At 42.1% G+C, this 23385-nt stretch overlaps 1 protein-coding gene across 1 annotated transcript in view; it reads left to right on the forward strand.

Annotated features, from left to right (window-relative positions):
• The window catches only part of adgra1b (adhesion G protein-coupled receptor A1b), a 178212-nt gene that overhangs the window by 107651 nt on the left and 47176 nt on the right, over positions 1–23385 (forward strand). The window contains exons 13-14 of the mRNA XM_084735557.1: positions 9272–9482; positions 9995–10203. Of these exons, the coding sequence (XP_084591683.1) occupies positions 9272–9482; positions 9995–10203 (420 nt within the window). The remainder of the gene's footprint in view (positions 1–9271; positions 9483–9994; positions 10204–23385) is intronic.

Here is a 23385-nt window from a genome sequence, read left to right on the forward strand (position 1 = left end):
AGACATAATTACAACAAACTATTTTAAAATATTAAGTTACTGTTAGGCTTGTAGCATTCTGGATTTTTACTCATTGGCAACAAAACATAGACCTTTTTCTTGAGGAAAACTAAATCTAATATATTTGCTTTAGTTCAGTTAAAGGGTGTTGTTTCTGTCCTACTACTCTAAATAATAGTTTTCAGTGGACACTGTTATTTTATTATTACAATTAATATAATTATTTAAAGCATTTGAACATGGTGGTACAACCCAGTTATCCAGTATATAGCAATAAGGTTTTCCTCTATTCACATTAACACAAAAGTGCTTTGACGGCAGTTTTGGTGATCCCTTCGGGGACTGCTCTTGAGAATTTTTTTCCCTCCAACAGTGAAATGAAATATCCACCCTTGGTGTGTGTGTGTGTGTGTGTGTCTCTGTGTTTGTGTTGTGTCATCACGGCATGAACTTCACCTGTTAGGGTCTTACTCTGCAGCGTAATTATTTCATTCCAGTTAATTACGGTTCACCTTTTTACCTCAGACTGTTTGATGACATACGTTTTATGAGATCAATACTTGTTCTAGGCTTGCCAAAACTGAGAGACTGTCATAAACACCACACATGCACACAGAGACACAGACACACACACACAAGAAATCAAATAGCAGCTGAAAAGTAATTGAATGATTCAATCTGTGAAGCACACAAACCAGTTCACATTCATTTCACCTCCGAGCCGAATCTCATATTACAATCTAAAAAGGCCCAAAGAGACCACAATTGTTCTACCCCCCTCTCTCTTCAAATGGAGATCTACTTTAATCACGTTGTTCAAGTGGAATGAACACTTTCTGGTTAAATCTGCAGTTCTGACGGCGACACGAGGGACAGACGCGTTGTGACATTTTGAGATCTGTTTAGTACAGTTGTTTCTGGGTTGAGACGCAGTGTGTCTGAAATAACACCATCCGACAGGTGGAACAAAAGTGAGAAATCTTTGAATGAATCGGCAGCTCAACATGACCTTGATTGCATCACTGTCTTGTCCTTTCTTCTCATTGGACCGCTGACCCAAAACAAGTGAAGGCTAATCTGGGAGTAATTGAAAAAATAACAGAGCTCTTCGACGAACCGATTTAAGGGGAGCTTGTGTGTTTATCCATCTAGCAGTCCAAATAGAGAGGACAGGACCCTGCGGCCTAATCCAAAGTTATGACTGTGTTTCACCTCTCGGGCGGTGCTCGCACACCCACTTTGTGTGATAGCCAACTGTTATTGCTGCACCAAATGACCGCCCATTAATCCTGTCCCCCTGCCCTGCAGCTGAATCAAACTTGAGAAGCGTGAGCGTGGGAGAGGAAATGTGGTGATAGTAAAGCGCAACCTGGATTGACTCCAAAAGGTCCACACAACTGTTTGTGTGTGGGTGTGCGGGTGAAGTCCTTACTCAACCGACGGTAAAAAGGTATATTGTTGTGGACCGGGTGCCAACTCTTTTCTTGGGATTACGGCCGTGCCAATTCAGTCTTATTCACAAACAGGCCAGTTATAGCTCGGTCAGCAGTATTCAGAGTTAGCATGTTGGTGAATAAACAGGTAATGAATGGTTTAGAGAATGAATGAATACATGAATAGATAAAAGGCTCAGAGTTTGTCATTGTTGCTTGCTGGAGAGCCGTTTCCTCACCTCGAATGGACAAGAATATAAATGTTATTTACTGAATGACGCATCCAAACCTTTGCTCTGTCTGCTCATTAACACCGAGAGAATAGAGACACAGATGTCGTCTTCTCAGCATTGATTTCTTACAACACAACACTGCGAGTTATTGGGAAAAACACTTTTGGATTATTATTTACCTGCACTTCCAGATATCAGACTCGTGTTTCTCATTAAACTGCTGATATTTTCTAAACCACAGCCAAAGCTTCCGAAGCTAAAACCAGACCAAACCTGTTCTCATCACAACACAAGCCTCTTAGGTTGGTGTTTAAGTGGAATTTAACTGAAATGTAAATTGAAGATCAATGATGAAGTAAAATTACCCCTCGAAGGCAATAAACACTTAATTGTGCTAAAGGGTTGGGTCATTCAAACTGGATGACAACATATTCTCTGAAATGCTCCTATTAGTGTCTATCAATGCAGATAGAAAAAATGAGACAAGACAAAGTAGAACTCATTACTTGCACGTAACTCCAGTGATATAAATATGTGCACAGCCTTTTTCATTGATAAGGAAAATTTGAACTTGAAATTGTACTGTTAACAGTTTACTTAAATATGTGAAAACACAACACACAAACCTGCATAACAAATTCACATAATAAATGAAACCCAATCCAACTACAATAACTTGATACCTCAAACTTCAGCAATTCTTTTTGTCGAGAAATTATCAGAATCGTCGAGCGTGATTCATCCTTCTGCCTACATGTGTATCCCTTTGCGTTGCCAAATGCTTCACCCATTTACACTCAGTTGTTTTCAAGCATTTGTTATACATCCCACTGGTGTTGGAATCCTTTTGAATGAAATAGAGCCATTCTTTAGACCATTTAGCTCAACATTTGAACCATGTTTACAGTAGCAACTAGCTAAAGAAGGTTACCTGCTGTCAGAGCCATATAGAGAGAGCGTTGCTGTAATGTTAGCTAGCCGTTTGGTGATGCATCTGTAACGCCCGCACCAACTTCAGAGGCCTACTATTTCAATCGATAGCTCGTGTGTGTGGCACTGAAATGAGGCACCGCTGTGAGTCAGTTAAAAATTGGTAGTTGTTGTTACTCAACCCTAGCTTGAAGTTAATATTTTGCCACAGTGATCCAAGATTTAAGCGTTGTTGTTTCTGTAGTTTGACTTACAGCGGCCTGCATGGCGTCATTGATCTCATCACGCTTGTCTGCATTTTTCTGTCTGTTTCTCTTGGTTGTGTCTCCTATTTTGGCTCTGGTGAAGAAAGATTATGTGCCTCTTCTTAATTAGGCCCACAACGCTCCGGTTGGCTTAGTGATTTTCTAGCCTGGGAATCAACAAACCCCAAAAAATTGTAAATTTGGCCATTACTTCAGAAGTCTTAAACTAAGCTAATACAGCGGAGGTCCCTGTAACTTAAGATGTGGTGCTCACAGCATTAAAAATGACCTTTAAAATCTGTAAAAAAAAAAAAAAAAAAAAAAATGGATGTAAAAAAACATTGTAATTAACATAATCCGGGGTTTTGCGAAATCATCCAATATCAACATTTTGTCTGGCTGTGAGGATGCTTCCATAAACTGCGTTCCTTTCACTGATAAACCCACATATCTCATTGTAAACAGGTTTAATTGGAACTGTCTTCTGTCCAAGAACTAGTTGCAACAAAACTTTCATACGTAGACGGATATCTTGAATATCTTAAAATCCCTCGCACATTAAACAGAAACAATCTGCATGGCCTGGTACCAGCAGAAGTAAGTTAAAATGTTATTTTGTGATTTGGGTGAACTGACCCTTAAAGAATAAACTGGAGATTACTCAGAGGGATGTTTTTTTTCTTTGTGTGCCCAATTGTTTCTTTGTTATTACAGTGCCGCATGAAAATATGCACTGAGTCACAGTCATCTTTGCCTTCACTGATAATACTGCAGGCTACACTGACGTGGCATCAGGAAACCAATGAGACAAACTCTTATAAAACATTTCTGGATATTGAGCAATCTCACAATGACCAATGAGGTTCTGCAGACAACATATATTTGCATTTTACGCATGCAAATATATTTGAGTCACATTATTTGTATTAATTAATGATGAAAGACTTTGACTGTCTGTCTGAGATCTGTTCAAAGACTTGGCTCCTTTTGGCTCATTATCAATCACCCTGCAGCCAATATATTAGTTATGCTTTTACACACAATATATTCATTAATTTGTAATCCACAAGGCCTTTTTAATCAAACAATGTTGTCCATCTGTTGCAGCCTCTTGAATGTTTTTGTTAAGACAGCCCTGTGATGTGACAGTTTGAGTCAGAGCTGACTGAGGAGAGTGTAGTTGACAGCTGTAGCACAGCTCTGCCTCTCCAAAGAGCCTGATTTCCTGCTTAAATCTGCTCAAATGCCCCCCCCCCCATCTACCTCCATCCCCCAACCAACACAACCTGTCTGGAGGAAACAGACTCTTGTTGGCATGGCAACCATGTAGGACTGTGTTTAATTTCTCTTGATAAGTAATGCTAACAACGCTACAACATAATAATGCTCAAGAGGAAAACGCCTTTTAAGCTGCAACCATGGCAATCACTTTAGTAGAATTATGTTTCCTTTGTTTATATTTTTAATGTTGGGCAATACAAATGTGTTCAAACCTCGAAAGTAGCTCCAGCAGAGGCGTGTGTTCGAGGTCTTGTTAATGCTCCTTCTGAGAAAACTGTGATTTATTTTCAGACTCGAAAACATCATGGAGAGAAATGACCCCCTGAAGTTTCCTGATGTCTACCTATTTGTCATGGTCGCTGTGTCTTTGACCACGTCTGCGCTGACAGGACTGCCAATGATTACAAAAAAAAAAATTATGCAAATCTCCCATCGTGCTCGTCAGCAGTTCCTCTCGGCCGGGGCAGAGCTCAGCAAGATGCCCTTTGAGCTAAATTCATTTCATTTATAGTTAATTTTCAAGTTGCTGCCTGCGCAAATAAATAAATTTATCTCTCCCACAGATATATCTACAAAGGCACAGAGCTGTAGCTTTTTCTAATTTTGGATTATACAACAAAAAAAACACTTACTGGCTCTTTTAATTTCCCCCTCTTTGTCTAAACACATTCGACAGTAATCCCCCTGTGAAGTCAAGGAGCCATGTTGAAGCGCGATGTTTATGCTGTGATTTGTTGGCTGCCCCGGGTCAAACACCGCTGTTGTGTTTTGCCCTGCAGGCTGTTTTGCAGCTTTGTGCTTCTATCAAGCAGGGCCGCGCATCAAGGAGCAGGTGGAGGAGGGCGGAGGGAGGGAGGCAGACGAGAGGGAACAGCCTGAAATAGGAGGTGACTGCTGACATTCACCTGGATGCCCTCTGTAGGGAAAGGAATAAGTGGGGGGGGGGGGGGCGAAGGAAAAGGCGAGTGATCCCGAGGCTACAGCGGGAGACGGAGGGGAGAGCGTGTGATTGTGGTTACTAAGGCTACAGCATGCCGCCCTGTTGGAAAGGGAGGGGCTTGGAGGAAGGTCAGACGGCTGAGGTACAGCCGGCTAAATCAACTCTGAAGTGTGAGGTCCCCGGTGGTGTTTGGGTTGAGGAAATGTAGCTGTTTAGGTTGCTCAGGAGGAACATAGATTGTCGCTGAGAACGGGACCTTGTGCATGCCATGGCTTGTAGCACACCCTCTGGGCTGTAAATCCCTTTGATACGGCACATAAAATAGGATAAAAGATGTAAAAAGAGATGAGGAGACAAGTGTACGAGATAAGATTTCTTTTTGTGAGTTGTACGCCTTGAAAACCTTCCCCCCCGGGGACGAAGGTCACCTGGCATCTGTGCTCAGCGTATGAGAGGGGGACCATGTGTGTAAATGTCTCGATTGTCACAGACACTCAAATCCTCTCCGCATCTATTCCTGATGTCTGTATCCTATGATGTCCTGGAAACAGACTGCCAAGCTTAAGCTGTTTGGAGAAAGGAAATGATGCAACATAAATTTCAAGGCAAGGATTCTCTGTCTTTCTTCCTCTCTGCTCGCATACACACACTGCAGGATGAAAATCAATAGCCTTCAAGATTGAGTCAATGCAGAAACTAATAGCTAACAGAACCAACGCTGTAAAATCCCCACTGGCTCCTCACACATGACGGGCATAATGTAAAGGAATAGTGCTTAAGCACGCCGTTGCTCATTGTCAGCTATATAGGATTATTTTCTAGGATAATAGAAGGGCCATGAGGATCAAAACAACCTGAGGAGGCCACGGAGCTTGTCATCGCCAGGGCACCTGCATTTAACAAACGCCGCAGCATTGTAGCCAGCACGAGAAACACAAGAACGGACAAAGGAGCGCTTGTTGAACCTGATTAAGAAATTTGGCCATCTTTCTCCTCGACATTGATTGGGCCGAACGTCTGACTAAGCAGCTCCCCATTAACTGTAAGGGCACTTTATGGGCATCCACATTCATCTTGGGCAGGAAGCTTCCCTCCCCTTTAGGCTCAAACTGCTGATCCTCTCACACTGGAGGGTGACGTGATTGAAAGCTGAACAACGCAATCTTCATTTGGAAAAGCGAGCCCTGGCGTAACACAATCATTATCTTTATTATGAACACGTATCATCAGCAGCCTCGCCATTAGCATCATTCTCCATTAGGATCACTTACTGGATAAATATGTGGGGACTGTCTGTGTTTTTGCTTCTTCCTGGAAATGTATCAAGGAATCAAGGTAATTTATTTGTCACTGAACAACACAGGATTGCACAAGAAAATGATTGTTACAGTCCCTCCATGCTACATGTAGAATCAGAAATCATTTAGATTAGAATAGGATAAAATATAAGATAATTTTAAATAAAATAAAACAAGATATACATTTATTTATATACATGCACACATAGACCCAGGAAATAATTCTGTAGTGCATTTTTTGAATTTGCGTAAACAACAGCAACACAGTAATGCTGATATGATTTTCATCTTAACATAAAAAGTCCGACAATTAGGAAGCACTGTCCATTAACCTTGACTTAGCAGCGAGCATCATCCATCTAAACATAGACTCCGCCTCCCCTCGTCCTGCCAGAGTCTTGCGCTTCGTCAGCTCGGAACATACAGAGCACCGAAGTCTCTCTTTCCCGTGGCTTGGCCCAGTCCCAGTTTGTCTGTTTCATTTTCCTGACCAGACATTAGCCAGGAGTCTAGTCCAATCAAAATACATATTTTTTTCTCTTACCTGTTGTGCTGTTTATCCATCTAGATAGTTTTGGTGTGAGCTGCTGGGTTGTGGAGATATCGGCTGTAGAGATATCTACCTTCTCTCAAATATGAGAGATGGGACTAAATGGCACTCGGCTGCTGGTGCTCAAGGTGCTAAAAAAACACATTTGAAAAACTCGACACCAGTATCTCTCTCCAGAAATCATGACCTGGTTAGTCAAGATAATCTGCAGACCTTGTTGTGAGCAGCCTCATGTAGGAACTAATTTCTTTCTATGGTACCAGAACTACCAGAAACTACCGGAAAGGTTTTCTTCCTACTAGAAAAGAAAGTATTTCCCAAATGAAACTGCTCCATACAAATTCTGTGGATTATCTTGAGTGTGAAAAGAGAGAAACTGAACCAAGTGCCATTTAGTCCCATTATACAGGAGAAGGCAGACATCTCTGCAGCCGATGTCTCCAAAACTCAGCAACTCACACCAAAGTAATCTAGATGGATAAACAGCACTACAAGTAAGATGAAAAATAGGTATTTTTGATTTTGGGATGAACCCTCCCTTTAAAGTGATAGTCTGAGTTATTAGATGAGGTACTTGTCAGTAGTGAGTGTATTACCTGCAGTAGTCAGCATGGAAGGTAAGCAATGTACTGCTGTGGATGGGATCAGAGACAAAAAGTTTTTTTTAGCTAATTATATAGGGAATATTTTCACCACTTTACTTTGCTATCAAACAGTCTTTTCAGACTCAAAACCGCCATTATGCTTTATAAGGTAAATACCACTCTCTCCAAACCAACAAAACTCCCACAATAACAGAAACAAACTAGCAAATCAAGGCTGCGGTAGGCAGGCGACTCCTGTGTTCTGCAGTAAAATTAAAAATTAAAACTTACTGATATCGCTCATGGACTTTGATTGGTTTGGAGAGAGCAATATTTGACTCATATGGTGGTGGTTTCCTGTGAAAAAAAAATGTCTTATGGTAAGGTAAAGCACAGAATCCAGATATATTGTACAATTCAACTGTTCTGTCTTCTGTGCTGGTACTCGCTCTCTGCTCACACTGAGGACATGAGAACCCACCATCTACTGTAGCTAACACACTGACTATCAATAAGTACCTCATACAACACCACTTCAAATAATCCGAACTATCCCTTTAATAACCTCAGTTTTTTTTGTTAATGTGAAACAAAAGTTTCTGTTTAATAACTTGCTAATAAATCAACAAAGATGATATCACTCTGTTTTGCGTAATATAATGTGTTTCATAACCAGATGAAGGTCACCGACCAGAAGGCTACTTCATGAATAAATTACAACTGAGATCACGAGTGTAAAAGCCTCTACTTTTGAACAACATGTGTTTATTTGCTTTTGCGTACACTGTAGTTGCACTCTAGTTTTTCTGTATGAAATATTGAGCACATAAGAGCCTGTGCAGTCAGCAGATGGGATGCATAGAGTGGACCCTGCGGCCACACGTGTAGGTCTTTTATGCTGACAGTGCCAGGTTGGGAGCTTTTTTTATGATTAAACTTGATCTTCGGCCAGGGTTAAGTGCTGCCTGTCCTGTCCTAAGTGCAGTCAGTCACTGGTCCACACACCCTTGAACAACATTTCTGTCCACCAGGGGCATCCATCCTCTAAACCCTGAGCTGTGAGCTGCAAAGTTCCTGCAGCTGTTATGATACAGCCTCAAAAGCCTTGATCCTGATTTTTAGCACAGATGTACTTAGGACAGGACGAGCACAGACTCCTGCTCAGTATGTTACCTCAGTATGCAAAATTATCAGCTACAGGTCAAAACAGATTAGAGGGACTGTGGATCTTGAATGCAACTCTGATGGGATTTTTTTGGCTGCACAGGGGATTCTTGGGTTTTTTGCTCGCAGTTTCAGCAATAATAAAAAACTAGTTTACAACATCAGTTTGGATTCACTTGTGCTCAAAGATGGCGAGTGCCCACACCTTGACATACCCAAGCCATACCTTTCTCCTAGAAACCCTTTTCCCCCCAAATGTTGCCAGGGATGTTTTTTCGGGGGTTCTCCGGTGTTTATAGTCGGTGAAAAGAAGATAAAGTCAGACCGGTTGTCTCTTTAAATCAAGCTGCAGTGTTGATGTGCCCTCAAGCTGAAATGGTAAGAACCATTTCCACCTCTGCGGCAGGGAGCCTGACCAAATAGGCGCACTAGAGCGCTTCAAACGTGATTCTCATTCCCTTGGTCACTTGTGGTCTATGGTCGCCTCCACTCCTGGAGAGGAGAGCAATTTCCCAGTCTTTTTCTATTGGAGTTTGTTCTTTTTTTCCCCCTGCGCATCTCGGAGACATTATTTAATTTTTATTTTCCTCTCTTTTTTTTGTTCCATCCGCAGAACTCAGTGGCAGTCGCCTCAATCCATTTACCGCTGGCTGGTACGCCTATCTCCTCCTCTGCGTTGCAATCTGTTGATAACTCCACTTGCAAGCTGCAGTTTATTGTGTTTCGCAATGGGAAACTCTTCCCATGCACGGGGAATTCGTCAAATCTCGCAGATGATGGGAAGCGTAGGAGCGTTTCAACACCAGTTGCTTTCACCAAATTAGGTAAGAGGAAATCCATTTTTATCACCATGCCTGTGATGTCAACGCTGTACTGTAATGCCACTCGGACTACATGCTTACACACGCACACACACACACACACAGTCAGTCTATCAGTTTGTTCTGCGCAACACGTTGACACACAAGCCTCACAGCCTGTGTGCATGTTGCTTAAATAAATCCAAACTCTATGACTCTTATTGTTCATTTCATTTCAGTTGATGAAATAACTGCATGAATGTTCACATCACATCACATCACACTTTCACTGCTGTGTTTCTCTTTTTTTGGGGGAAAAAAAATCTACTTTCGGTTTCTGTTTGAGATTAAAGTTAATCTGCAACACTTTACACAACAGTCTGTCAACTGCAGTCTGACACTTGAGCAACATAATGCGCGCGCGCGTGTGTGTGTTTGCATGTGAATGTGCGCGCCCATGTCCACGCTGCTTTTTGCCACAGCACTTACAGACTTTCCACTTGGTTTCCTTAATTGAATGTGTGCTTTTCTTGCAGATGGGTGCAGCCTCGGGAGCGCCGTGCACTCCGTTACTATTGCTCTCAGGCACTTCGCATTGGGTGTAGACCCCACTGCAGCCTATTGGGATTTTGACCTGCTGGATGGACACGGTGGCTGGAGGGCAGAGGGCTGCCACATAACAGGCTCCTGGGGCAACACCACTACTATTCATTGCACCCATCATAATAACTTTGCTGTGCTAATGGTGAGTAGTCTCCTGTGTGGTACCAGTGTCATTCATTTTAGCACAACCATGCCCCCCACATAACGTGTCTTCCACTGCTTAGGGCCTATTATGGATCAAAATGCATCTTTTTTTCCACCGTGGAATAGATGGAGTCACGTGTTTTAAGAAGCACTTCGTGCAGGGACCTTTTAAAGCTTCCTTTATTGTTGCTCTTCAGCAGAGGGAAAGGATTTGTCAAATGCGCCACGGGGATTTATTGGCTTTGGAGTATGCGCTACACTAAATTCCCCCTATATCCTGGAAATGAGAAGTTGCGTGTGTTGTATAGTCTGCCACCTTTTTCCAAAAAGCAGCACAGCAGCTGAAATAGAAGCGATGCTCAAGAGAAGGAGCGCCTTGTCAGGAGCTATTCGCCTCCAAGCGCAAGTGGTGTGCTAATTGGTTGCAACCATCGCCGAGCAAAAATGTTGGACTGTAAAGCGTAGCATCGCTCATCTGTATCGCTCAAGTTGCTGTCGACGCCGCCGAGATGCCTTCTCCTGACGACGTCCCCCCGTTCAAATTGATTTCATGAGGATAATACCAAAAGCGCAATGGCATCGCATCGCCCAGTCGCTCCATAGAGCCGCTGCGCCTGGTCCGCTCTTTTGGATGAAAAGAAATCCTCCGGATGTTTACCGAAGAGTGGGATTCGTTAGACTGGGAGGTCAGTTCTCAGTAGAGCATGAAAAGTGTTATGCTTGAGATGTCGCTGCTTTCCGAGTTGCCTTTTTACCTGCATATTTTATGAAGCCACTGTTCAATTCCGTTGTTGTTCGTGTGTGGAAATAAGCTGGCTCGAAAAAAAAAAAGCCGCATAGGAATGAGAAAGTGTGGGGTATAGAGGGGAAGCGGCATGCAGAAACGCTATGGGGTGCTCTGAGGGAGAGAGTGGGGTGTCTGTGGAGAATACTAAGCTGTTGTCAGAAGCAGAGCAGATGTCAGATTGTCATTGTGCATGTATTTTTCTATCAAACACGGGCTTGGGGAGGCGCACCATCAATGGGCACCTTGTGGCTGTCGGAATAAAGCGAGATCGGCAATTTTGTCAAATTCCCTGGCAGCAGATTGATTTGAACTTCAAGACACGTCCGACAACTAGAAGGCAGTCATAGCGACGGTGGAAAGCCGTCACAGGAATGTCCACATTATGGTCTTACGCGAGCGTTTGCGCCGGGGATTGCGCGTCTACTAATGCAGTCACCACACCCGCCTGGTCTCTGCAGTGCCCGAGAAAAGGACCCTTATTTACGGACTCGTGACATCATTCTCCTGCTGGCTTCGTCTAAAATATTGTATATCGCCACGATGACCCTTATAGCTATAGCTTCTGCAAGTACCAGACCTGTTGCATAATCTTTTCATGTCAACCTGAGAGGAATTGCTTATTACTGCCTGGCTGCAAGTTGACCATTTTTAATTCACAGTATTTGCAAGTGAGGAGCCTCCATCAGTGGAGCTCTCATCTGTAACTCATGCAGTGAAAGCAGTGGAATAACATTAAAGCTGCTGCTGTGGTGCTGTGAAGGGAAATCAGGGTAACAAGTTGCAAAGTCTATAAAGTTCGACATTTCGGCTGCAGTGACAGAGGTGTTTTTGCATTTTCTTAGCATGAAGTGTGTTTTGCAGTGTGATCAGAGCATCAGTGTCTAATATAGCTGTATCACCTTCCTTGCTTCTAAATGATACAGCTGAATTCCTCCTTAGATCAGCTGTCTGCAACATACAGTGTAAGAATCCATCTCATGGTGCATCTGTGATGTTGAGCAAACTGACAGAGGGTTAGCCACAAAGCATGACAGCTTTGAAAGATGAATAATGCAACAAAATCATTTCAAAGAATATGGGTGGGTGGGTGTTGGTGAGGGGGGACGATGCCTGAAAGGCACAATGCAATATCCAATTCCTGTTGATCCACACTCTTTCGCGTTCGCTTCTTACGGGGCTAGTGTTTGTGTGAGTGTCTCTGTTTGTGTGTGTGTGTGTGTGTGTTTGTGTGTGTGTGTGTGTGTGTGTGTGTGTGTGTGTGTGTGTGTGTGTGGAGATGATTAGTCTACAAATAGCATGACAACCCAATACAATTGTCCCTGGGGGCTGAGGTTTGGGATATAAAAAGTACTTTAATGAGAATCTTTTTGACTTGGCTCAGAAAGAATTACATGGTAGAGACTCTCCCTCCCCTGGCTTAGTGATCAGAATGCCAAATAACCTACTTGGGACAGGATGTGTGTGCAAAAACTCAACAGCAACAGCATGTAAGGCTTTTGTTTGGGCGTACATTATACTCCCCCTGCTGTGGATTCTAAACATAGGTGTGTTAAATGCATCATTTTGTTGTTCTCGCATTAGAAAGCAGGGAATTACTGACCTGTTACACTGAAACTAGTGATGCAGATTGTTTCACATGTGGCTCAGGTACTGAAAGACAGCTTGCCTCTGTTTTGGCTGATTTTTTTTTCCTGCACCGTGCTCAACTTGAAGCTGTTAGAAAGCAGCCGTTCCAGATTTCAGCACCAGGGACAGTTCCCATGCATTTCCCGGTCTCCCTCCTTCTGTCCCGCCTCCCCCCTCCCCTCCCTCCCCTGTGCCTCCCGCAGGCCTGTGTCTGTCTGAAGGGAGGGCTGACTCACTCGTTTACAGCAATGCAGCCTCATCATCTGTCTTCATCGCAGTGACAAGCCTCACCCCCCCCCACACCCCCACCCCACCTGCCCCCTGTTAACCCCCTCCAAAAAAACACACACACCTCTTCTCTGAGACCACACTGTGTGCTGCAAGTTCTTACTGTCTCACTCGCAGTTAATTTTATTTATTCATTTATTCACTGTGGTGATAACATAGATGAAGGAGTTGCATTTGATTGCTGCAAAGCTCCACACTGTTTAATATGCAGGAGCAGACCTTTAGAATGAGACACACAGAGGGGGTGGCTGGCTTTTGTAAGTATCCAATCATAACAAAGGCCCTCAGGCCATGGTCCAATAAGAAAAGAGCTGTTCAGAGATGTATTCTCATACACTGTACAAGATATAATGAATATGTAAAGTGAAGTGGATTCCTGGAAACAGGAGCCTCCTCTAGTGATGGCTCTGCATCACAGTTACAGTAGAACCGGTGACGTGTTGGTGGAACATGTTCTCATACAGTGTAGATGCAGTTCTGGCTGAAGCAGGACTGAACCATATATCAGTATTTTATCGATATTGTGATATGAGACTAGATATTGTCTTAGATTTTGGGTATTGTTATATGGCAATATGGCAGAAGTGTTATCTTTTCTTGGTTTTAAAGGCTGCATTATAGTAAAGAAATATAATTTTCTGGACTTGAGAAGACTGTTCTGACTGTTCTTTTATTTCTCTTCATCCACTTGGTCATTATATTGTGCTAATATTCTGGGAAAACACCCAAAGTCATCACTACAATATTGTAAAATACATAAAATGGTTGTAAAATATGAATATTGAGGTATTTGGTCAAATCTGTTGTGATATTTGATTTTTTCCATATCACACAGCCCTCGGATGAAAGTATCAGCATTGTTATTGTTTGTTATTGTTGGTGATAGTTGCAGGGAAGACACTGAAGAAGAGTAAGAAAAAGGACAGTCAGAACAGTCCAGTGATGGAAAAGTATTCAGATACTTTACTTCAGTGAAAGTACACACATCTTACTGTAATGTAATACAGTGTAAGTATTTATTGTAAAACTAAACTGTAAAATATCGTGCATCCATTACATATATGTGTCACAAGTGTTTGACACATAAATGTGTCTTTATGTATATTTTATATTCTGTATAAAGTATATGGGCAGATATATCAATATCTGAATTTTGTTTACTTCCTAGTATTAGTATAGTATATAGTAAGAAGCAGCTATTGTGGCTGACTGAGTTGAAGGTAGTTTTAATTCCTTTATGATACATACAGTTGAGTATTTTAGTCAGTTTGTTTGCAATCTAGGGATTGAGTCCCTCCAAAGTGTCACAAAATAAACAGATTTTTGGGAGTTGTGAGCAGATTATTGGAGGAAATAACAAAGTTTTGCTATATTAATTTTTGCATATTTTGTAATCTTAGCTTTGTGTGTGTATGTGTGTGTTTTCTTTTGGGAAATATTGGACACATTTAGCTAATTGGGCCTCTAAAGGCTCATTTATTCTTAACGGTAGATAAACGTATGAATACAGACGGAGCCTGCTGTCTGTACTCTGCATTAATTTTGTTCGGATTTGTGCAAATGTTACGTTTTCTGAAAACCTACAGGTGGCGATGCATTTAGAACACCGCAGTCTACAACGCTGCCTCCTTGTTTTGCCTCTTTTTCAGGAAGCACATCATTACAACTTCCTCCAGCGTCACCATGTTTGTCGTTGTCAGAAACTTTTGAATCTTGTTCTTCTACTTTAGGGTAACTTCTGACTCTGAGCGGAGCCCTCTTGTAAATCCGTTGCTTAAGATCCATCCCAGTGTAAAGGATGCACAGAGGAACGTGGGTAAATGAGCGTAAATAAAAAAGTAACTAGAAGGTAGAACTGTCAATTAAATGTGGTGGAGTTAAAAGCAAGGGAAATAATATTTTTTTCCTAGTAACTACCTATAAATATACTTAACAGACTTCCTCAGTTGATGTGTAAACACTATGAACATAGGAAGTAGTTGTTTTATTACAGTCATGGCCATGACTGGGGACAATAAAAAACAGAAATGATTTGTTCTAATGAAGAACCGCAGATACAAACAGATTAGTTTTTAAGTGAATTAAGAGAATCATGGACTGTTGTTTCTCCACAGCGGAAGCGACTTAATTTGTCTGAATAATTGTAATGTCTAAATCTGAATAAGCTTTGAATTTAATTATGTCACTGGAATCAGCTGTAAAATGAATATTTTGCTCATTCGAAGGGATTGTGGTTTCAGGAGAAGGATCCGCTCAAAATCGCCAAACAGACCACAATTCACTTGTCTTTGCTGCTGCACCTCCATCTTGAACCAAACCAACCAAGACAGGATCCCATCTTGATACATTAGTTCTCATTGGCTGAGCCGTCTGCAGGCTCGATACCGGTGTGACATTAGTGCTGACTGCTGGAGCTGACCACAAGGTCTTGTCTCCCATACAGAGGAACAAAATACAGGAGAATTACTGGGAATCCATCCATCCATTCTCCACAGCAGTTCTCCTGATGACTGTGAGAACACAGAAATAATCAGGCCGCTCTTTAAAAACAATATATCAGCTTTAGTTTGTTTTTGCTGCAATGTTTATTTCCTACTGAATCACTATTATTGTCACTCAAAAGGTAGTAACTGGGAGGAAATGAAGGATGAATGGGTGGAAACTGGAGGTAGATAACATTATAAAGCCTTCTCAAACAGGAGACGCCAATTGATGGTGATTACATTCTTCAAAAAACATCCTTTAAAGGGAGTTGTTTATTCAAATTCAGTCCACATGTGGTGGGATTTTTTTTTTTTTTGCTTAGCAATTATGGCTAACACAAACATAATGCAAGTTGTGCAGGATATGTGTCGCCGATCGAAAATAACCTCCTGGCAACTTCTGTAGTTCAGAAACAGTGTTTTCTTGTTTGTGCCTCATTTTTCTGCCTTTTTTTTCAGTGTATAGCAATTCCAGAGATGCATCCTCATTAGTCCTTTGTCCACATCCCTCCTCAAGGCAGACATCAAGAGACAACAAGCTGGTTTTCAGCATTCGCCCACAGGCAGGCTGCGGCTTCAGCGGGGTTAACTTTATCCTCATGCGCCGGACTCTTCTATCTCTGAGACATTTTGATGCTAAAGGAGCTTTGGTGTGTGTGTTTAAAGAGATGAAGGGATTTACAGTGATAATGACGATGACCTGTTTAGATATGTGGCCGCGTCTCACAGCAGTGTGTTGGCATTTTCTGTTGATATGCATTGTAGTGGGAGGGGAAGAGGGAAGGGGTGATGACAGACCGTGATATCAACAGAGGGGGGTGAAGCCTTGTGGTTGTGTGTCATCTGATAGTGGATTTAAAAAGGAGGTTTGTGTGAGAGGAACAGGGCACCATACAATACACACCTCTTAGCCTCTGGAGAGTCTTTTTGATACAAAAGGTCTCGTTCAAGAGCAATGAATTGGCAACCTGACTGTGACGACAAGACTCAAGGTAGTCACTGATCTCAGCTAAGAAATAGCGCAGCGCACAACGCCCATAAAATCGCAATGTGTCGTTTTTACACCACCGAGATGTAACGTGTTAATCCTTGAGCTTTGGATGCGCTGGTAGAAGGATGTTTTTAACCTTTGGACTACAGCCTGACTGACATATTGGTCAACCACTACTTTCAGTCCAATATTAGACTATCACAGCTATACATATATGGTGTCCGATATGTGCCTGTAAGAAAACTGAATGTAATGCAGATTGTTTTTATTTGTTGGCCATTTATAGGCAGCATTTTATGTATACTTACCAGCCATTTTCTTAACTCAGGTTACTAAATGCATATGTTTGCTCAGTTTGTGTTTTCTTAATTTCTACTTTAATTATATTTTTTTAAAAATATCAGTGAAAGTTTACTATCAGTGCCCTGATGATGTAAATAAAATTAACTCTTAATAGTTTAATGTATGCTTAAATATATAAATAAATGCTAAATAGATATAATGGGGATGCCAATAATTTTACTTTACATCGCATCCCATGTCTCACCAGATATTTCTCCCATTTACACAATTGTTTGTAGGACATCCAGATGCACTTTAGACCGTTAAGCTTGGTGTGTTTAGCATGGCTACTACCTAGCGTGAGAGTTGCTGTATGTTAACTAGCAACATGTGGTGATGTGTCTGTAACATCTGCGCCAGAGAACAGCTGTTTCAATAGACAGCTCAGGCGTGTTGCACCAAAATGAGGCATTGTAGTCTGTGTTTTGATTTGGTCTGGTAGATACTGGTTGTGTGGGAACTGGCGCTGGATTTCAGTACCGAACCCTAAATGAGACTCCAGCCTGTTGGTGAGCGTTAAGAACGACTATACAGAAAGAGCCAGTATTCTTCCAGATGGTCTTGTTTGCTCATGTGGGTTGTATTGAGGCGTCAGTAATAAACTGAGACTGTTTCATAATCAGTTAAAAACTTCTTATAGTAGCTTTAAGATAGCAAAAATGTGAAATATGAGTTTTGGTGGGTGTAGTGTAAACCACAAAAGTAAACACCTAGTTTTACAGAGTATGAGTAATCATTAATGCATTATGTGTGTTTGTGTTAAGCTTTGTCATAATTATGCAGCTTAAGCTAATTCTTAGAGTAAATGGCTAATTATTTGCAGCCCACTTAGCATCAGCTACCTTTCACCCTTTACCTCACTTGCACTTGTTCAGAGTGTGGCAGCTGACAGACGGGCACTAATCCACCTCCATCCGAGAGTAGGCAGCCGTGCAGCCTCCTCACCAGCCGCTGACTTAACCAGTTACACCGAGGCTTAGCTTTGTGCTGTGCTGTGTGAACTTACAGCACACGAGTTGAGGTTTGGCTTAGGTTAATATTTAATAAATGCACTCGTGTTCCATTTGTAAGCATTAACTTAAATTCGATGTCAGGCATGATTACTTTAGCACATGGGGATTGCTTTGTGTGTGTGTTTGTGTGTGAGGGCGCTTGCTGAAACCACATCACCACTGCAGACATCCCTCTGTTGCTACTGTTCTGATTTAACCTCTCAGCGTTTGCTGACTGCAGTCTTGCTTTGGTGTGAAGCAGAAAGAGTCTGGCTCACCCGGCAGTCCCCTCTGTACTCCCAAAACAGATTGCTGCTGGCCAATAACCTGACATGTGATGCAGATTGTTTTCTCCCTGACTAATGAGTTCAGAGCTCACAAACCACCATTTATCTCAGACATCAACAGTTTTGCCTTGGCATTGCTAGAGTAAGCCAATACTTACTACTGGCCCTTTTCCTGCATTGGACGCTCTATTTTTAATGCGGCGTGTATCCCTCTTTTAGCCCGGATACAAATTGCATTGCTTTAACCTATTGTTATTCAAATTATGTATGCTCCTCAGCTAAGTGTATGAAAGATTATAATAGTGCTGCTCACAGCAGAAGGGATTGTTGCACTTAATGTGTCTGCGTATGTGTGTGTAAAAAAAGTTAATAGGGTATTCGGTGGTCTCAGTGTTTTGATGTTGTTTATATACAGTCACTGATTAATTGGCAGCCAAAGCTATGCTACGTTTTTTTTTTTTTTTATAGAGAGGCAAACTGCTTGCTTGAAATGTAAAACTGCTCTTGCTGACAAGCAGCCTCTATGGAAGATAATGATGTCGTCGCATTTTGATTTTATTTCCAAGTTGATGATTTTGGCACACATTTTCTCAAACAATTAGTCAGATATGAACACTTGGATGAGGTATAAATGAGTTTTTTTTCCCTTTTTATAGCAGCACTGTGTGGACTCATGTACATCTGCTGCGCTGTCTATGATTAGTCACAAATGATTAAAATGAAACAGGTCCCGCTTGTCCTTTTGCATGGACAGAGGCCATCTGACATACATGAATCATGTCCTAGAGCACTGTCGCTACACACAGTCTCAACCAAACCGCACACAAGCAAAGGGAAAAAAAGAGCTGTTCACATCATAATATGGCATCTGATCTGAAACTGTCCATGTTCAAATGTGTCCCCTCACCCCCCCTCCACTCTCACCAGCTGTTCCCTAGTCGACAGTGCGACCCTCTCTGAACCCCAGAGACAGCTTGGTAGAAATGAGGGCATGCCGTGTAAACAGCCTCTCTCTCTGTCTCTGTCTTTCTCTTTCCCTCGCTCTGCCTCTGTTTGAGTTTCTGTCACTGCCTTTCAATTGGGTTGCTGTATTTGTGCACTGCATTTAACCGAACCGGACAGCACCTCATTTGCACAATGCTGGGCAGTCTAGACAAACACATTAAGAGCTTATTTTTTTCTCTATTAGAAGTGTAGAAAGTGATCCAGCCCTATGGCTGGCTGGACGTTTGGCTGGCTGGCTGTCTGCATGTCCACCTCTGTTGTCAGCCAAGACGGCAGCTCCCAGAATGCCCGCCTCTTCCCCTCCATTTCTGTGCTGCTGCTGCTGCCAGGCCCTGATTAGCGAAAGTATATCAGTACAAAAACAGAAAAGGCCGAGGGTTAAAGGCGACAGTCATTTTCATAATAGACTTAAAAAAAAAAAAATAAACTCTTGCAAGTGGTTTATTATACACCATGGCCTTTTCTGTCACAACCAATCATGATCACCATGACCTTTGACATGCAACCTCCTGGCCTATCACTTTGTAAGAGTTCATTCTTCTCCTCAGCACAAGGAGAGTACAGCTGTGCCCTGCAGTTGTGTCTTTTTTAATCTACTGTAAGGGTGTGGAGCTGCTGCTGCTGCTGCTGCTGCTGCTGGTTGGTAGGCTTGTAATTAGGGAGCAGCTATTGATGCAATGTGGCCTCCTGTGCTCTCCTCGGAGCAAGATAAGGACAACAGAAAATGAGACCTGCGTCATTTGCCGTGATAACATGACAGGCGAAGGGGTCTGTCTTTTGGCAAGGTCTATTAAGAGCCCTTCAGATTTTAGTCAGAGGTCTCTGACAAAATTCTTTTAGAATGTGATATTGATATATACATTTATATGTAAATATTTAACTGTTATCATGCAAGAAAGTGCTCTCCTGTTGGCTGCAGTGGGGTTCCCAGGGATTTGTTAGATTAAACCCAACCTCGCCTCACAATTTTGAGAGTTTTTTTTTTTTATATTCAATCATGAGCTACAAGACCACCTGATGATATCTGGGGCAGACAATTCCACAGACAGAGCATAGATAGTGAATACAGACTGAGAAGTACAAATGTGCGTTTTTTCCACTCTGATAGGACACACTAAGAAGTAGTAAGAACCCTACATTTAACAAGAACGGAGCAGCTTTAAGTGATAACGTCGGTGATATTCATTGTTTTCTACAAATCCAATTAAAAGACCAAAAACAAGTTGTTCATCCTACTAACGACTATTGCTGTGTAGCCCGATTTATCTGTATTGTGTTTCTCTGTGCAGTAAAGCTCTGTTATTGTCCAAAAAGACATCAGTGAGCCACACAGTTGCTCTGGGTGGCATGTTGCTTCGATGCCATGAATGAGGGCACTGAAGTTAATTCAGTCAATCTCAAATACACAGTCCTGATGCTGTAGATACTCATTAGCACATATGAATCCACAGCTAAAAATAGTCCACATGAATGCACTATTTAATCTTGCTTGAGTAACATTTGCTGAAACTACAGTTCCCTGTTAGGAAAATACTGCGTTTGTGTCTTTTACTGTTTTAACACCAAAATTAGTGCGTAAATATGGATTTTTTAAGTGCCTCTTTTCCAATTGTCAGTAGATGAGTTGGCCATTATTTATTTCTGATGCGTGCCGGACAGCTGAGACTCGACTCGTGTGTACAGGAGAGCAGAGAGAAAGAGTTTTTTTTAAAAGTCTCTGTGTGTTCAGCACTCAGTACTGCTGTGGCTTCTAACTCTCTCTCTCTCTCTCTCTCTCTCTCTGTGGTTTGAAGTTTAGCTTCTCTTCTGCGTCGCTGTTTGTACTTTGAAGTATCTGCCTTATTTTACTGTTTTATATTCGCTGAATAGGAGTAATTAAGTTGCTGCTGCTACAAAACAACATCTCCTGATTTTGCTGCTTCATAATAAAAGCTTTTTCATAACAAAATATTGGGGAGCTTTTATTATGTGAAGAGCTTTTAGGAAACAACAGGGCGTCATTGACTCTGCTGGAAAAGGGGCAAAGGGTGAAAATTAACATGGAATGAATGTCAATATATTAATCCCACTGAAAGCAAAAGCCAGTGGGTTAAGTGGGGTTTTTGCCACCAGTTTTGTAAAGATTTGGTGAATGGGTTTGGTACTGATTGCCATAGACAAACTGAAGAAGTAGGATAATTGTGGTTGCAGTCTTTTCATGAGATTTGTTGACAAATGAGAAAAACACTAATGAATGATGCTGGCCTCGTCCTTTAAGGACGATTGGCATTGACCATTTTGGCTATTTGGATCTTTGATCACAAGGGGAAGATTCATCAACAGGACTTTAATTCTGGGCCATGAATATGCCTATGGCAGTGGTTGGTAGATGGGACAAAGTAGATGGTTTAAAAGGAAGACAAGCTGAAGTAACATGTAAGATAAAGCGTCCCACGTCAACTCAAGTCAAATCCCCCATATAATTTCTCACGGTGTTTTACAGGCCCAAGACAGCAACAAGAAATAACTCCTCAAACAACCTCAGCACATAAAGAAAAAAAAGGAAGAAACCTCAGGAGAGTCTATTCAAAGAGAGATTCCTCCTCCTTGGACAGCTGGGTGTGCAACAGCTGCTGTAGGTGGAAAAATGCCTTTTGAAAGTGAAAATAAAATTAGAGCAGTAACGCAAAAGAAACACAGAATGCAACAAATGGATTGTGATTGAAGATTATGATCATAAAATCTCCAATCTGTGGATGGGGAGTCCAATTCAATAAGTCTAAGGAAAAGGTCCAGTGAAATGAGTCCAATTCAATAAGTCAGTGACAAATCCAATATCATTTCCTTCCAAGTCCAAGGTCCCAGCAGGTTGGGGTCAGTGGGTAGTTTTGATTAATGGCAGTGAAAGATCAGGGAGCCAGCTCTTCCATGATTATATTATTTAACAATGTTATCTTGACGGATCTCAAAAGCGATTCTCTTTAAAGGGAAACAAGGTCCGGTTGGACTTATCTTCAGTATTGATAAGCATGTGTCCTCAAGTGTTTGTTCTCCATCTTAGTATTAGCTCATGAGAACTGTTGCCATGTGTGTTGAAGAGTACGTCAGAGTTGGTGATGTTATGTGCGAAAACATTCATTACAGAGCGACTGAATGAATCAATGAGTTGCACGTCAATAGACAGGCCTTTGCATCGCTGTTTCAAATTCAAAGCGTGCTTAGAAATCTCCTTTCGAAAATCCCATTCCACACAGGTTGAGCGATGCACTCTGGTATCAAAGGTGAAAACTAATCTGGGAGCTGAAATTCCCTCCTCTTTCACAGACCCGCGGCTTTGCCTTTGCCTTACAAATGGCCCTAATGAGATGCAAACATGTAAATTGGCGATGGAGGAGATGGAGCGTCCACTTAGGTCTAAATGGCACAGATAGCACAACTGTCAGATGGTAAAATGGAACTGGGCTGAGATCATGGCAAGCAATCTGTAATCAAAAATGGAGGAAAATTGCATTGCGGTTGGGGGATGGAAAGGTGCGGACAGAGGCTGAGTCACATACACTAGTTTCTTGGGTTGAAGGGGTAATGATTTACCTATCTGTTCCTCTCTATCCATCTGTCTCCACAGTTTTTGTCCATGTAATCACTCTTCATCTCCTTATCTCCCCTATCACTGCTCTTCATTGCTGTCTCTGCTACAAGCTGTTTTCTGTTGGATGCACTACATAACATATTCTTCATGCATTTATTCTCTGCACGGTTGACTGCGTTCATTCAAGAGCCTCCCTCGCCCCCCCTTCTCTCTGTGCAACTCTTTCTCAGGGGGCTAAATGCCGCCACAGTTAGAGAACATGGCAGCGACAGTCCAGCACTGGTTACACCTCCTGACAGCGCTGCAAACAACAGCTCAACATGGCCATTCATTTTTTAAGATGCTTGTTTTTGCTTTTCAGGGAGGCGGTGGCAAGACCCCTTACCTGCAAAACATGCATTTAATTCCAAAACAATGTGGTAACGGTGTGGTTTCTATGGCGATTCAAGCAGAGCCATAAAATGCCCAACATTACACAGTCGCTTTTTTATGTAGTCAGCCAGCACTAGAAGGGCTGTTAGAGGTTTGCAGTGGAGACGGAGAAAGAGCACATGAAAATGGTGGGCAGCAACAGATGTGTGTGTGTGTGTGTGTGTGTGTGTGTGTGTGTGTGTGTGTGTGTGTGTGTGTGTGTGTGTGTGTGTGTATGTGTGTGTGTGTGTGTGTGTGTGTGTGTGTGTGTGTGTGTGAGAGAGAGAGAGAGAGAGAGAGCTCTGTAAATGCACCAGCTTGGCGCTGCTAAGCACCACACAGGCAAACGTAAGCTTATTTACCCGCTGAGACCTCCATTGCCAGAGAGCGATGCATTCTG

This window comes from Lutjanus erythropterus, chromosome 14 (genome assembly GCF_056507025.1).
Source record: "Lutjanus erythropterus isolate fLutEry1 chromosome 14, fLutEry1.hap2, whole genome shotgun sequence".
Lineage (NCBI taxonomy): Eukaryota > Metazoa > Chordata > Actinopteri > Lutjaniformes > Lutjanidae > Lutjanus > Lutjanus erythropterus.